This window comes from Hylobates moloch, unplaced genomic scaffold, assembly GCF_009828535.3.
Source record: "Hylobates moloch isolate HMO894 unplaced genomic scaffold, HMol_V3 SCAFFOLD_17, whole genome shotgun sequence".
Classification (NCBI taxonomy): domain Eukaryota; kingdom Metazoa; phylum Chordata; class Mammalia; order Primates; family Hylobatidae; genus Hylobates; species Hylobates moloch.
This window is the reverse complement of record NW_026652292.1, coordinates 53,068,127-53,085,258: the sequence shown is the minus strand read 5'-3', so window position 1 is coordinate 53,085,258 and position 17,132 is coordinate 53,068,127. Positions and strand designations below refer to the sequence as shown.

At 41.4% G+C, this 17,132-nt stretch overlaps 1 protein-coding gene across 5 annotated transcripts in view; it reads left to right on the top strand.

Moving 5' to 3' along the window:
• TBC1D1 (TBC1 domain family member 1) overlaps window positions 1–17,132 on the top strand; it is a 245,798-nt gene that overhangs the window by 132,842 nt on the left and 95,824 nt on the right. For 4 of the 5 annotated variants that reach the window (XM_032136088.2, XM_032136087.2, XM_032136086.2 and 1 more), the window contains 2 exons: window positions 2,377–2,468; window positions 10,191–10,301. In XM_032136088.2, coding sequence (XP_031991979.1) covers window positions 2,377–2,468; window positions 10,191–10,301 — 203 coding nt within the window. The remainder of the gene's footprint in view (window positions 1–2,376; window positions 2,469–10,190; window positions 10,302–17,132) is intronic. The other variant, XM_058430019.1, reaches the window with a different exon arrangement.

Genomic DNA, 17,132 nt, shown 5'->3' with positions numbered 1-17,132 from the left:
AGGGAGGAGCTCGGACCTAGGCGGGCCGGCTATTTAGAGATGGGGCGGGAAGGACCTCATGAGTTAGGCATCCTGCAGACAGGGTGAAACTGCCCAGAGGATTGCTTCACAGCTGCCGAAGCGAAGAATAGGTGGCATTTCGTGATTTCGCCTGAGATTGGCAGAGTGTTGAGTTAGTCTAACTCTTCGTAAGCCTTGGGGTTTATTCTCTACATCCGAATGTTTCATGAAACCATATCGTTTTTCCAAAATATGATACTTCGGCTGTCAGAGTCGTCCTCCATATGTGGGGGGGATTTTTAGTGCATGATGACTTAGTGCTTATTTGATTCATAAATCTTAACTCTGTTTCGCTTCAGCATTTAAATAGTTGATACAGTAAAGCCTTGTCTGTTTCCCTGGCTTCACGTGACCTGACAGCTTGCTGAAAGAGTGACTGCATTGCACTTTGACAAAGGCGCCATCCTTCCTGCACTTTAACCCACCTCTGAGCTTGCTCTTGTATTGCAGCCACCTGAGTGTCAGGGGACTTGGCTCTGCTAGTCAGGGCAGTGGAGCAGTTAAGGGTTTGGTTGCTGGAGGCAACTTACTTAGCTGATGACCTTGGATAAAATACTTGACTTCGATGTGCCTCAGTTTCTTCAGGTGGGCATTGGGATTACTTTAAAAAAAAAAAGGCCCATTTCTAATATTCATTTTAGGGTGAAGTGAATAATGCACATAAAGTGTTAAGTGAAGTGGCATGGTAGCAGTCACTTAAATATTATTTGAATGGTGGCCTCAGGGTTTTCCTGGGTTAAAAAAAGGGAAAAAGAATGTCTTTCTGGAAGCAGAGATGGCTGCGACAGTGTGATAGGGGCAGCCACCTCTGCCACAGCCTCAGCCTGCTTAGAGGTTGTGGGCTCTGCCTCAGCTGCCGTGGGAGGGAAGGAGCCGTGGCTTTGGGCAGGCTTGGCTGCCGATTGGCCTCCTGGCCTTTTACAAGTCACCTGGCTTCTCTGGGCATCAGCAAACCCATCTGTAAAATGAAGGCATGGTTTCCAAGTCCCTACAGACGAGTCCCTGGCTCAGCGGATTTCCCTCCCGGCCATCCGTAGTGATGTAGGTGCCTCGCACACGGTTCTCCAGCCCAGAGCCTTGGCCAAGCCTCGCCTCAGGGCCACCCTGGTAGGATGAGAAGAGAGTGCCAGGTGGGTGAGGCGAGAGCTGCCCTTGGAAGAAAAATAACCCATGCGGTTTTTTTTCTTTTCATGGCAGTTGGGTCAGCATATCCTTTCATTATCAACCTTCTCCTCACGTGTGACATTTATCTCTGGACACCAAGAAAAGAGTGCAGGCTGTAAGCCGTATTTGTGTGGGGAAGGAACTTCTTGAAATATCAGGTTCTAAAGGGTACTAAAATTATGTAATGACTTTATTTGTATAACTTTTCCTCAAAACTCTTTGTAACATTAATTAAATGTAATGTTAATTAAGTTATTAATAAGCATGTGGTGGTATAAGAAAAATTGTTAGCCACGTGCATCAGTTTTCTGTGATGGGAACCTGGTATGCAAGAGAAATGTGGGTCAGTTTTCCAACAGAATAGGAGTTGTCTTCTCCTAAGAAAAAGTTGTCAGGTTTACATATCAACACAAGAATTTATCATTTTCTGAGGAGAAGGTTCTAATTATGTGAGGTGTTTTAACATGGAGAAAGTAATATGGAGCCGCACAAACCTGAGGTAGAGTCCAAATTATTGGTCTGTGGAATGACGTAAGCTCTCTGGGTCTTAGTTTTCTTAGCTGTAAACTGGGGATAATAGCATCCTCTTCATCAGATTGTTTTGAGAATTAAATGGTGCAAGCTTAATGCCTATTATACAGTGTCCAGCACATCAGAGCTCAGTTAGAAGATGATGACAAAGATAACAGTGACACTATTATTGATGAAAATTTCCACGCCAAGCACAGTGGCTCATGCCTGTAATCCCAGCACTTCAGGGGCTGAGGTGGGCATATTGCTTGAGCTCAAGAGTTCGAGACCAGCCTGGGCAACATGGCGAAACCTTGTCTCTACTAAAAATACAAAAATTAGCTGGGCATGGTGGCATGCACCTGTAGTCCCAGGTGCTGGGGAGGCTGAAGTGGGAAGATTGCTTGACCCTGGGAGGTTGAGGCTCACATAATCAGTGAGCCGTGATTGCACCACTGGAATCCAGCCTGGGTGACAGTGGGATTCCATGTCAAAAAATAAATAAAAATTTTTTTTTTCATAAAACCTTGAAAGTTTGAAGTGGAAAAGAATGTGAAGGGGATGTGTGTGGAGGAGGTTAACTCCCTATCTCACAACTTTTATATAGAGTTTTCTCATGCCTCTCTTTTTTTCTCTTAATAGGAATGAATTCTTCCAAAACAAAACTAGAACTGCAAAAGCACCTGACGACATTAACCAATCAGGAGCAGGCGACTATTTTTGAAGAGGTTCAGGTACAGTACAGTTGCTAATTTCTAGAAGGAAAGAAAAGGCAGGCAGCTTACCTGGGAAATGCTGTGTGTACAAAATAGCAAACCAGTGTTGTCCCAGCCTGGAGGAAGGTGCCTTGAGTTCGTCTTGGTTTCAGCGGTGTCCAATCTTTTGGTTTCCCTGGGCCACATTGGAAGAAGGATTGTCCTGGACCACACATAAAAGACACGATAGCTGATGAGCTAAAAAAAAAAAAAATTGCAAAAAAAAATATCTCTTAGTGGTTTGTTTTTGTTTGTTTGTTTTTTTGACAGAGACTTGCTCTGTTTCCCAGGCTGGAGTGCAGTGGCGCAATCTGGGCTCACTGCAGTGTCCGCCTCCCAGGTTCAAGTGATTCTTCTGCCTCAGCTTCCTGAGTAGCTGGGATTACAGGAGCGTGCCACCACACCTGACTAATTTTTGTATTTTTAGTAGAGACAGGCTTTCACCCGGTTGGTCAGGCTGTTCTCGAACTCCTGACCTCATGATCCGCTCGCCTTGGCGTCCCAAAGTGCTGGGATTACAGGCGTGAGCCAGCGCGCCCAGCCCAAAATCTCATAATGCTTTAAGAAAGTTTATGAATTTGTGTTGGGCTACATTCAGAGCCGCCCTGGGCCACATATTGGACATGCTTGGCTTAAGCTTTCACAGTCTCATAGAGTGTCCAGGTCAGAATTGCAGATTCCCATCAGGCCTTAGCTTAGATAGTAAAACTAAATGAAACAGGCAAGCCTCTTCCTTAAACAAATGTTAGAATAAGAGAGAGGAAATTATAAAATGGAAAGCGCCTCAGGCTGGGAGACAGAAGGTCTGGCCTCTAGTCCACATGCACTCATCTGTTCCCTGGGAAACCTCTGCCCGCCCCTTCCCGCTTAGGATTTCAGCCGTAAGTGTGGGAGTCGAATGAGACAACGTTTGGTACATGAACTTGAACAGAATTCCTTCTCCCCCCCCAACACCTTTTTTTTTTTTCATTTTTGAAAATAAATTTAGGTCATGCTGTCTACTTGGAACCCGATAATATATCAAACCTACAAAAACAAAACAAAATTCAAGCTCATCAGCTTTCTGCAGTAAACTTGGAAGCTAGCTCTTGCCCTTGTATTTAGATACAATGTATCTCGGGGAGACCATGCTGTGTGTGCTGGCATGCCTGTAGCCTGTTCATTATGAATCTTTAATGAGGTCATCCAAAATTTCATGTCTGCTTTAGCTGAGGGGCATTTTCGATGATTCCCTGGCACTTTTTTAGGGAGGGAAGCATATCAAAGAATAAATATCTCCTTTTGAGGGGCGGGCAGCAGGATCTACAAATAGAGGAGCCATTAAACAAAACAAGACAGCTAGCAACTGGGTGGGTTTAAGTGCTTTTCCTTCCTCACTGGGAAAAGACTACTAGGATCCACGATCTGCTTTCTGTTAGTGTAAAAAAATGAAACAATTTTCTCTCTCTCTCTTTTTTGTTTTTTGAGACAGAGTCTCGCTGTGTTGCCCAGATCAGGAGTGCAACGGTGTGATCTTGGCTAACTGCAACCTCTGCTTCCCGGGTTCAAGCGATTCTCCTGCCTCAGCCTCCCAAGTAGCTGAGATTTCAGGCGCCTGCCACCACCACACTCTGCTAATTTTTGTATTTTTAGTAGAGACGGGTTTCACCATATTGGCCAGGCTGGTCTCTAACTCTTGACCTTGTGATCCGCCCACCTCAGCCTCCCAAAGTGCTGGGATTACAGGCGTGAGCCACCACGCCTGGCCGTCTTTCTCATTTTAATCACATATTAGAGGCCTTATCTTATTCCCTTGTTCTCCTTCTACAGTAGAATTGGCATATGCTTTAGGAAGAGAGCATAGAAAGATGTTTTTTCATGTCTCAAATAGCCTAGAGGGTAATTTTCACAATTTTCACTTGTCTTTGCATTTTCTTGTTTTCTTCTGAATCAACTTGAGACATGCTACTTTGTTTTTTCTTAAAAGGTCTTTAGAGTTCTAAGTACACAATACTCTTAGAAAATATAATGTGATTTGCATTTGGAATTCAAAAATGGACAATATGCTTCTGATTGTAAATGCATTTACAATTCAAGCTGGGGCCTTTTTCATCTAATGCTGGCCCACTTACTGTTCTAGAGCTGTCCAGTCACTTTAAGAAACCATCTTTCTAGCAAGAATAGAAGAGGAACTTCCCTTTCATAATGTGGGTTTTCTTTTTTGTCTAGACAGCACCACGTAGCTCTCCCTAAAACAGTGTGATGAATCAGTATAGGTAATACACAAAATATTCTTCTGCAGCAATGAGATGTTCCTAATGGATATGATTCCAAGATTCTCTTTGACTCATGCAGGCTTTTAGACACTGAGTACATCCTGGTAAAGACACTTTAGAACAGAGTAGATTATGACTAAGGTTTGCTTTAGAAAAAGAGCATTCAGTTGATATCCTGAGGCCCCTGTGTGTTGTTCTAGAGGTCTCTGTAATTGTTAAGCTGCTCCAAACACCAAAGGGAAGTTGTATTGTTCACCAACTTTGAAAAGCCAGCTCTCGCCTTGTCTTCCATCACTGTGAGTGTGGCTGTTCCTTGAGTGATACAGATTTGCGCATGGATCTTTTATTCTAGAGGCTTGTTAGATGGTCTTGTTGAATTATGTCCTCAATGACCATTCTTGGTTTTATAAAACAGTTTATAAACCAAGTCACTGGTTTCATTTTAGACAGCAGTGCTGGCTAATGTGCTCGAAAATCATACATTTCAAAAAGGTTGTAAGGAAAAGGGTGGCTTTGCAGTTTCCTGAGTCTCCTTATAAATAGAATGGTAAATATTTTCCTTTGTTCAGTCTTTCCTGGAGGGGAATTTGTTTCTGAAAAAGTCCTCCACGTGCAAATTTTCATAAGGGAAATGTAATTACTGTTGAAATTAATGGTACATGATTACTTAGTTATTAAAACATACCATATTTAAGGATCATGTAAATGAATATTAAATCAAAAAATGGAACTCTAACAGCTATAAAGAAATCACTAGTAACTGTGTAAACGATGCTGGAGGTTATCTCTGCTGTAAACAAGCTAATTTTGAGCACTCTGAGAACTTGGTGCCAGATGGGCATGTGGGCATACCACCCTGCAAAGCCGTCTTTTTATTTATGAGCTTTTTGAAATGTTCCGTTTTCAAACATATCTAGCTGGGCATATGTGAGGATGACCCCATGATGCTCTGTTACTGGGTGAATATACTAAATCCAAATTGATCATCTCAGGATAAGAATTGCTGTGAAGCCAAGGTGGGGCTAGTAAATAAAATATCTCCAAGTCTAATTCTCCTAATCTATATGAGTGTGTTTCAGGGAATGACTTAATTAAATACTGACTAGATAAATCAAGTAGATTTATATTCAATAGACATTGATAATTCATTAAGTAACATGACTTCACAAGTTAAAGGTTAATGGTCAGAAGAGACTCTCTTTACTTTCTGAAGAATATATATCGGCTTAGTTGGATTTTCCATGGTTTTAAAATGATTTCTTACAAAATGTGATTATAATTTTTTTAAAGCTATTAGGCTGTAGTGTCCAAGTAAGTGTTGTCTTTTTAAGTAGTTTCCTTAGGAGACCATGGGTTTTCTCAACATTCTGGGATGTATTAATCAGTGTTGGAAATTGATTGATTGATTTATTAATTTTTTTTAAGAGAAAGGGGCTCACTATGTTACCCAGGCTGGAGCGCAGTGGTTATTCTAGGGTGTGATCAGAGCATATTTCAGTTGCGAACTCATGGGCTCAAGCAATTGTCCTACATCAGCTTCCCGAGTAGCTGGGACTGCAGGTACATGCCACCTTGTCCAACTGGCAGTTTATTTCTGAATTGCCTTTATGACAATTTATAAGCCTCTTATAGGTTAAGAAACATGTAACTAATTTAGTTTTGTTACTTTTAACAGGCAATTAATTGTTTTGTAGTATTCTTTTATAAATTGAAGTATAACATACATATGGAAAAGCACACAAATCAATGACGTATAATTCAGTGAATTTTTATAAGGTAAATATAACCGTGCAGCCAGTGCCAAGGTTAAGAAATGGAGCATTTCTGGCCAGGCGTGGTGGCTCATGCCTGTAATTCCAGCACTTTGGGAGGCCAAGGTGGGCGGATCACCCTAGGTCAGGAGTTCAAGACCAGCCTGGTCAACATGGCGAAATCTTGTCTCTACGGCAAATACAAAAATTAGCCAGGCATGGTGTTGCGCACCTGTAGTCTCAGCTACTCGGGAGGCTGAGGCATGAGAATCGCTTGAACTTGGGAGGCAGAGGTTGCAGTGAGCCAGGATTGTGCCACTGCACTCCAGCCTGGGGGATAGAGCGAGACTCTGTCTCCCCCCCCCCCCAAAAAAGAAAGAAATGGGGCATTTCCATTGCCTCATAGTCCTGTTTTGTGTCTGCCTCCAGGTAACCATCATCCTGACTTCTGACATCATAGTTTAATTTTGAACAAGCAAGTAATTTTTGATGGCAAAGTGATGTTACCCAATTTGATTCCCCATTATTTTCCTACACTTGTCTCTCTGACTAATGAATGTTCATAAGTTAAATCCCCTTTAAGAAATAATGATTTGGCCAGGAGCGGTGGCTCATGCCTGTAATCTCAGCACTTTGGGAGGCAGAGGTGGGGTGGATCACAAGGTCAGGAGATCGAGACCATCCTGGCTAACACGGTGAAACCCTGTCTCTACTAAAAATACAAAAAATTAGCCGGGCGTGGTGGTGGGCGCCTGTAGTCCCAGCTACTAAGGAGGCTGAGGCAGGAGAATAGCGTGAACCTGGGAGGTAGAGCTTGTAGTGAGCCGAGATTGTGCTACTGCATTCCAGCTCCAGCCTGGGTGAAAGGGCAAGACTCCATCTCAAAAAAAAAAAAAAAAAAAAAAAAAGAAAGAAAGAAAGAAATAATGATTTGCCACTATCAAGGATGGTGAAGTTACATGGGAGATTTTAGGGAGATGATACCTCACTAATTGTATTTCAGAATTACGTTAAGGAAAGATTTGTTTCTTGATCATGTATAACACCATAAACGTTTATTTCTCTGCTTTAGTGACTTCTCTATGATGTTTAACAAGCTCCATGACGCAGTCTCTGATTCTTAATCAGTTTTTAATGAAAAACAACTGTGGTAGTATACTGTTCCCAGTTGTGGTCTAATTTCCTTCCTATTTCAATAGCTTTTAAAAGTGTATTTTGAGGGGAAAAATACATGAATACTCCTCCTCTTACTATATGATTAGCCTTTTAAAATATTTTGAAATAGATGATGATGAAGAATTTCTCCAAGCACAATATACATTTTCTTGTGAAGATAGCGGGAAGGTTTAATTAAAGACACAGGAGAAGAAAGAGTGGGCCAACTATCAGGCGCCTGTACCTGCTCAGAGGCCTCATAATTCCTGTCTGTTTCCCTGGATCATTTTTTTTAAAATAGACTTAATTTTTTTTTAGAGCAGTTTTAGGTTTACAGGAAAATTGGGTGAAAAGTACAGAGTTTCCATATTATCTTTCACTGTCCCCCACCCCACAGTTTCTCCGATTTTTAACATATCTTGCATTACTGAGGGTTCCTTTGTTATAATTGATGAGCCAATATTTGTACATTAATATTAACTAAGGCTCATGATTTACATTTGGGTTCACTGTTGGTGTTCTGTATTCTGTGGGTTGTGACAGATGCTTAATGTCATGTGCCCATCATTACAGTATCATACAGAATAGTTTCACTGCCCTAAAAATCCCCGTGCTCTGCCTGTTCTCCCACCTCCTCCCTAATCCTTGATCGTTTTGCTCTCTCCATAGTTTTGCCTTTTCCAGCATATCATGTAGTTGGAATCACACAGTAGCCTTTTCAGACTGGCTTCTTTTGCTTAGCAATATGCACTTAAGGTTCTTCCATGTCTCTTTATGGCTTGATAGCTCATTTCTCATTGCTGAATAATATCCAGTTTTATAGATGCATTACAGTTTCTTTACCCATTCGCCAATCGACGCACATCTTAGTTGCTTCCAAGTTTTGATAATTGTGAATAAAGATGCTGTAAACATGAGATCGTAGGTTTTTGCGTAAATATACATTTTCAGCTCATTTGGGTAAACACCAAGGAGTGCAACTGCCGGGTCATGTGGTAAGAGTGTGTTTAGTTTTACAAGAAACTGCCGGCCTGTTTTCCAAAGTGGCTGTACTGTTTTGCATCCCTGTCAATCATAAATGAGAGTTCTTGTTTTGTGGACATTTGGACTCAGTGTACCCATAACCCTTTGATCTAGCAGTGTTAAGCTGGGATTGTGGCATTACTGCACTTTCCTTTTTGAGAATCTAATGCCCACTTTCTCTAGAGAAGTCCACTTTTTGCATATAACTTGTAAAATTTTGTAATATTGGGGTTCACAGCCTGGAGTCCAGGTTGAGAGTATCTGCTCTAGCCTCTAAAATATTTAATATTTCAATCCGAAATTTGAAAGAACATGAAGTCCTCGATGAAAACAAACCCTTCTAATCATTAACTATCTTTTCCTTAAGTAACAAGAACAACTTACCTTTTATCTTTTTCATTAAGAAAGGACTGGGTTTCCTTAAGAAAGGACTGTCAGAAAGTCTGGGTTAGTGTTACCTTTGCTTTGAATGCTTATGACGTGCAGGGTAAAGTTGCTTCCTTAGTTAGTTGGGGAAGAAGTGACCAAGAGTGGTGTTGACCCAGATTCAGATCCTTGTGTAGTCGATCCATTTATGTCACTGCATTTGTTTTAAAGAACAGGCTGGAAGTTTGGAGTAGGGGAGAGGAGGAACAGGCAATGGATACTTGTCAATATAAAAAAAGATGTATTTTCAAAATTTGTGGACTAAAAACTTTGTGTATCCCAAAGCAATTCATTTTACTTTCTTCATATACGATAAAATAATACATTAAATTAGGTGGACTTTTAAAAAATTCACTTTGGTGTTTCAAATCCAAAGCATTTGGGAGCAGGAGGAGACCATGGAGTTTCCTCTGTGCACCATCCTCACTTCAGCAGACAAGGAAGCTAGGATTAAGGGGCTTGGCTTCTGTCACACTTCTAGGCAGCAGCTGGAACTTACATGTCCTGACTTCTGGTCCAGCTTGCTGTGCCACGACCCTGTCTAAAAGTTAAAAGGCATAGAGAGAATTATTTTTTTGAAGAAAGAAGAAAGAAATGTACATGCCATGAAATTTTGAATGGAAGGGCGTGCCCTATGGGGATTCCACAGAGTGCTTCACGGTGAACACGTTCAACATGGGAAATTATGACACTGAATCCCATTGCTGTTTTCCTTGCCCGTTCCCTAAGAGTTTGTCAATGTTTGGTCATCATGGCCCCTGACCTTTGGGTATTTACATGGATTTTGTGTTTTTCCTCTTGTTTTAAAAACTATTTATTTGTTAAACATTTTGACTGTGTCTCTATCTGATATTAAAGATTCATTTTTAGATAGGAGGACATCAGAGATCAAAAGCTAAATTTGGCCCACTGGCTCCACGGTTCCTTTTTAAAAATTATCTTTACTTTTAGGATCATTGGTGCCCCCTAGTGAGATTATTGAGTAAAAGCACTAGTTTAGTGAATGGAAGCTGTTAGCATTTAAAAGGAGACGGCTTAGCAATATTGTTGACGATTAAAAATAAATCCTGTTTCTGATTTTTGTTTTAAAGAAATTGAGACCAAGAAATGAGCAGCAAGAGAATGAATTGATTATTTCTTTTCTGAGATGTTTATATGAAGAGAAACAGAAAGAACACATCCATATTGGGGAGATGAAGCAGGTATGGCATTTTTGTCTTTTGTAATTGTTGCCAAGTCTCTGTATAAACAACATTTTGAGGATTTTCTGAAACTCTGATACCTCTTTTTCTTCCTCTGTTTTATTTTCCTTTATTGCACATAGAGGGGAAATTTGGGAGTGTTAAATTATGTACGCTTGAGAAGATAAGTTTCCGTCTGCACCATAGTGGAGGCAGAACAGTTGCTCTAATAAGAGGACTGGTTTAGAGCGGCAAGAATTGAGTGTAAGAGTGGATGCCACCAAGATGAGCTGCTTGGCTTGCAGGGAGCTGGTTTGTCACCTTGCCTTTCTTCTTTGTAAACCTGGAAGGACATTGCGTGGCTGCCTTTGGAATTACAAAAAGTACCTGAACGTCCTTTGTGATATAAACGCTAGGTCACAAATCAGATACAATGTTGGCAAGCCTGACTTATGTGCTGTTGAGGTTAGAACTTGGATTAATTCCATTTTGCATGATGGAAATACAGAGTCTCCCTCCCCTCCTCCACTGTCTACAGCCTTATTTAGCTTTTCTCTTTCTGGGGTCTCAAGGCAGAAGCTGGGAAGATCTTCAGGTTTGGGAGTCCCTATGTTACATGGTACCATAGACCATTTCCTTTGTCTTTTGGACTCCATGTGAGTCCATTCATAATGAACCATTGATACCTTCAAAACATAACACATTTTATATTTGCTAAAGTTACTTGTTGGCCAAAAATCTAGAGAAAAATCAGTGAAGGATGTACAAGTTTCTCACTCAAAAGTATGTTCCCTTTTTCTTTTTGAACACTCCCTGCGTGTGTGTTCCAGAGACACTTTTGTGCTCAGTGGTGTGCCCTGTCCCACGGCAGCCTTTGCATCTGGACCCTAAACCAAGTGTGCAGTTTTCATGGGGTGTGCACTTAGCAAATCTCCACATAAGGTTTCTACCTTCCAGGCGGCTTTGGCAATCACGTGCCTTCACTGGACCCTTGGGCTGGTGTACAGTGTCAGCCATGGTTTCTAATCTCATTGGCCAGCCATGGGGTCCTTTAGCAGTGACTCTAACATGAGTTTATGACCTGTGTTTTTGGGGGTTTTGACTTTTGGTCTTGGTTTGTAGCCATTCCTCCCTTCCCAACCTGTACCCTTAAGATAGCATTCAAGTTCTGTGTCTCTCCTGTTCACTTTTGTATGGACCACTCAATTTAAGTTTTCAGTTAATTCTGGAGTTCATTTTTCAGCCTATTTCTTTTCTCTTTTCCACTCCCTTTTTCCTCTCTTATGCCACCGATAGCTTTTTCCCTGTTCCCATTTTCTTTTATCTGAGTCATTGTGACTTGTTCCAACAGGAAATTGATAATTTTGAAGTAATTTATAACTGCTAGAAAGGGGAATGAAGCATTTATGGTGGATGGAAAGTCTTACTAAACATTTTGAGCATTTATGGTGAATGGAAAGTTTGGACCTAACTGCAGACTCATTTTTATGGACCAGGATAATATTTTTAGGATTTGGGCATAGATCATCCAATAGAGAAATGTGTTTAATGTTTTTTTTCCCCCCTAAAAGTGTAAGAGTTCAATGTGGAAGTGACTGAGCCTTACAAGCAGAACTGGCATCTGTGCAACACTTTTGCTAGGGGTTTCTAAACATTATGACCCAGAAGGCTCATGTCTTCGTCTATAAAGAAGCCGCCCTGATGAGGTTGGTGTACTCCAGGCAGGACACTCTCATGGGGTCTGAGGAGTGGGTTTTTCAGAGCAGCAGCTGCTTGATAGACCCATTAGGCACAGCCTTGAGATTCACTGATAGATCCTTTTCATGTTTTCTACTATCAGTTTAGCCACATGGATTTCATTACCTTCTTGTTGCACCTAAAAATTTCTAAAGCTTTTGAAAATGTGGGAAGATGTGACCTAGACCATGGTAGGATCATGGCTTTGACAAAGAACTTCTCTGGCCACGGGACTTCAAAAGCGGACAGAGGACAGTGAGCGCTTCTCTCGGTGCTGTGCCTGTCAGGGTCGGCAGGGAGGCCATATGTGCCTTTCAGAGACTGAAAGAATAGTGCCGGAGAACTGTCAGAGGGGTTGTGAAATAGAAGAAACCCTGAACGAGTCTTTTGATCTTATTGAACAGGGTTCAGTTTGGGCAAGACTTACGCATTAAGTCAGAGGCTGTCACGTCAGTGTCAATGGACTTGTCATTTCCACCTGTATTCACAGAGGTGGTACAAAAGTTAGTATGAAATCAGCTGCCACTTACTGAATGTTTGCCAAGTGCCAGATAGAGTTCTCCTTCCTTACATAAATGACTCCATTTATTCTACAAGTTTTTTGAGGTAGGTGGTAAAATACCCATTTTATAGATGAGGAAATGGGGAAGAGCAGTCAAGCAGTTAGCTAGTGAGTAGTGGAGCCACTTTGTCTGATGTCTAAGTACTTTATCTTAATTCTTATTTTTTTTAAGGAGCTTAACAAAATTTAATGCTATATAGCTACTTACTGATTTTCTTGGGTCTGTTTTCTAGTAGATAAGATTTTCTTTCTTTTTTGTGACATTTTATTATGAAAAATTTCAAACATATAGAAAAGTTGAAAGAATTCTACTGTGAGCACTCATATACCCACCATCCGGATTTTACAGTTTTAAACATTTTGTTATTTTGCTTTATCATATACTTATCTATTAGTCCACCTTATTTTTGCATGCCTTTCAAATTAAGTGATATCAGTACCCTTCATCCCTTAACACTTTAGCATGTATATCATTAACTAGAATTTAGTGTTTGCTTCCAATTTTGGGGAGATTAAATTTACATATGGTAGGCTATGCAAATCTTAAGTGTACCATTTGTTGAGTTTTGACAACTGCTACTACATTCAGGTAGCTCAAACCCCTATCAAGATACAGAATATTTTCATCCTGCTGGATGCAGTGGCTCACGCCTGTAATCCCAGCACTTTGGGAGGCTGAGGCGGGCGGATCATGAAGTCAGGAGATCGAGACCATCCTGGCTAACACAGTGAAAGCTCGTCTCCACTAAAAATACAAAAATTAGTCAGGTGTGGTGGCAGGTACCTGTAGTCCCAGCTACTAGGGAGGCTGAGGCAGGAGAATGGCATGAACCTGGGAAGCAGAGGTTGCAGTGAGCCGAGGTCGCACCACTGCACTCCAGCCTGGGCGACAGAGCGAGACTCCCTCTTGGGAAAAAAAAAAAATTCATCCTACCAGAAAGTAGCCCTATATTCCTCTTCTAATCAGTCCTCACTACCCCTTCCCCCAGGTAACCACTGTTTTGATTTTTTTCACCTTAGATTAGTTTTGCCTGTTCTAGAATTTCTTAGAAATGGCATCATACTCTTTTTTTTTTTTGAGACAGAGTCTCACTCTGTCGCCCAGGCTGGAGTGCAGTGGCACCATCTCGGCTCACTGCAAGCTCCGCCTCCCGAGTTCATGCCATTCTCCTGCCTCAGCCTCCCTAGTAGCTGGGACTACAGGCGCCTGCCACTGCTCCCGGCTAATTTTTTATATTTTTAGTAGAGACCGGGTTTCACCATGTTAGCCATGATGGTCTTGATCTCCTGACCTTGTGATCCGCCTGCCTTGGCCTCCCAAAGTGCTGGGATTACAGGCGTGAGCCACCGCGCCGGGCCGGCATCATACTCTTTGAGTTCTGGCTCCTTCCACTTAGCATAAGGTTTCTGATGAGTTTCAGAAATACATTGTTGCATGTATTAGTAGTTTGTTGTTGCATGTATCAGTTGCTTGTATCAGTAGTTTGTTCCTTTTTATTCTGTAGTATTAATGTCAAGAGTTTCTTTCTCCATTCTCCTTCTGAGCTGCTTGATTATGATATAAGGCTGCTGGTACATACATTGTGCCAGCCTGGGATGGTGGGTTCTGAACTGAGAATTTCAGTGTAACATCAGGATTTAAAGCCTGAATACTTGAATCCAAACTTTCATGCTTAGAGTTTACCCGTCTGTTGAAGGATGTGCAATATGATGACTGCAATAGAATTTACCGTGGAGCCTCCAAATTAGAAATTATTGTCTACGAGGGCCAGGCACGGTGGCTCACGCCTGTAATCCTAGCACTTTGGGAGGCTGAGATGGGAGGATTGTTTGAGGCCAGGAGTTTGAGACCAGCCTGGTCAAAATAGCGAGACACCATCTCTGTGTTTTTTTTTTTTTTTTTTAAGAAATTATTGTCTAAGAACCAGCATTATCTTCCAAGGAGAAACTTCTAGATACTTATTTTAAGATAAATAAGGAACAAGTTATTTTCTAAATGTGAATTATTTTTTAAATGCAATTTTTTAAAACAAATTTTATTTTAATTATGGCAATAGACGTGGAAAAGAATCTTTTTTGATAGTAGAGGAGAGCAGAAGAAACATTGAATTAAGTACACAGAGATTCTTCAGGCCTGCTTAAAAAACACACGCATACAAATGCACTTCTGTCTCTTAGGATCTACTAACCGATGCTGCTTGCTTTAGTCTTTCAGCTAATATTTTCTTTTCTTTTCTTTTCTTTTCTTTTCTTTTCTTTTCTTTTCTTTCTTTCTTTCTTTCTTTCTTTCTTTCTTTCTTTCTGTCTGTCTGTCTTTCTGTCTTCCTTCTTTCTTTCTTTCTTTCTTTCTTTCTTCCTTTCTTTCTTTCTTTCTTCCCTTCCTTCCTTCCTTCCTTCCTTCCTTCCTTCCTTCCTTCCTTCCTTCCTTTCTTTTCTTTCTTTTTCTTTCTTGGAGACAGAGTCTCGCTCTGTCGCCAGGCTAGAGTGCAGTGGCACAATCTCTGCTCCCTGCAACCTCCGCCTCCCGGGTTCAAGCAATTCTCCTGCCTCAGCCTCCCGAGTAGCTGGGACTACAGGCGTGTGCCACCACGCCCAGCTAATTTTTGTATATTTAGTAGAGACGGGGTTTCACTGTGTTGGCTGGGATGTTCTCCGTCTCTTGACCTCGTGATCGGCCTGCCTTGGCCTCCCAAAGTGCTGGGATTACAGGCGTGAGCCACTGCGCCTGGCTCATATTTTCTTTATATATCAAAACAATTCAGCTTGCTTCACTTTTATGAAAGCTTTATTATGAGTTTGAAAGCAATTCTGCATTGTCTTAACATTGTAACTGGTGTTGAGTTGAAGGCAGGCCCCTGGGGGCCCTTTGTGGGTAATTCCCTTTACTCTGGAGGCTGCCTTGAGCCTGGACAGGCCCTTACACTTGGTCAGTAATTGCACAGAACCAGTTGCAACAGATTCTATGCATCTCCCTGTGGCGCGTAGCATTTAGCAGGCACTTGGTCACTATTTGCTGAGTGAGTCTGTTACCTTAGGCATGTATTTCCCGTGGACCTGCCTGGGGATTTTGAACAAGTCAATATTACATGTCCAGGGTATGCTCTATAGTGTGAAACACAAAGGTAAATGATAGTTCCCCTTCTCAAAGGAATTTCTAAGGTAGTAGCCATTCTTTTGATGCATATTCTGATTCTCATAGAGAGTCCAATTATGGATAATTGGACAAAGCTGAATGTCGCTCTTATGAGAATCCATTCTTTCTCTTTTATGCCTTGAAAAATGTGTAGCATTCATTAGTGAATTAGGATTTCATTATTCAAAGAGGACATAAGGTCTTCGAACAGCAGATTACTGAATAAAATAATGCCTAATAGCAGTAGAATGAGGGGAAGACATATTCAAGGAACATTTTATGCCCATTAGATTGGCGGAAATTTTTAAAAAGTGACAATACCTTATAAAGGTGAACTTTCCTATACTGATACTGGGAACATGAATTTGTACCATTCAGAGAAGAGAAACTTGATAATATCTGGTGTAGTCTGAAGAGGCATGGTCCCTGTGACCCAGTGAGGACATTCCTCATTATTTCCCTTGCCAAACATTTCACATGAGTCTATAAGGAGCTCTATATAAGAGAGGTCACTGCAGCCTCCTTTGTAAGAGCAAGAAAAAAAAGCAAATAAGTGTTTAACAATAGGAACATGGATACATTAGGTTATACAGTGAATATTTGCACTCTGACTAAAGTGAGTGAATCAAAAAACATTTGTCAGCAGGAATAAATCTCACAAATAATATTGAAAGAAGAAAGCTAATTTACAGAAGGATGTGTACAGTATGACACCATTCATTTAGTTTCAACTACATATCGTTTATGGACACATACATATAAAAGTAGAAAACATGAATTGATAGGATAAACACCAAATATTTCTGCATATGGCCAGGTGTGGGGAAGTAGTGGTGATTAAGCTTCTAAGATGTCTGCAATGGTTCCCATTAAAAGTAGAAAGTAGGCTGGGCACAGTGGCTCATGCCTGTAATCCCAGCACTTTGGGAGGTCAAGGCAGGTGGATCACTTAAGGCCAGGAGTTCGAGAACAGCCTGGTCAACATGGCGAAACCCCATCTCTACAAAAAAATACAAAAATTAGCCAGATGTGGTGGCGCACACCTGTAGTCCCAGCTACTCAGGAGGCTGAGGCATGAGAATCACTTGAGCCCGGGAGGCGGAGGTTGCAGTGAGCCAAGATCGCACCACTGCACTCCAGCCTGGGTGACAGAGTGAGACTCCATCTCAAAAAACAAGCAAACAACAAAAGCACATAGAGTAGGTAATAGTCGTGATATCTGATGTTTTTTGAGTGTCTGGTTTACATTTTTTATTTTTATTTTTTGAGACAAGTCTCACTCTGTCACCCAAGCTGGAGTGTGGTGGTGCGATGCCAGCTCACTGCGATCTCTGCCTCCTGGGTTCAAGCGATTGTCCTGCCTCAGCCTCCCAAGTAGCTGGGATTACAGGTGTGCACCACCACACCTGGCTAATTTTTA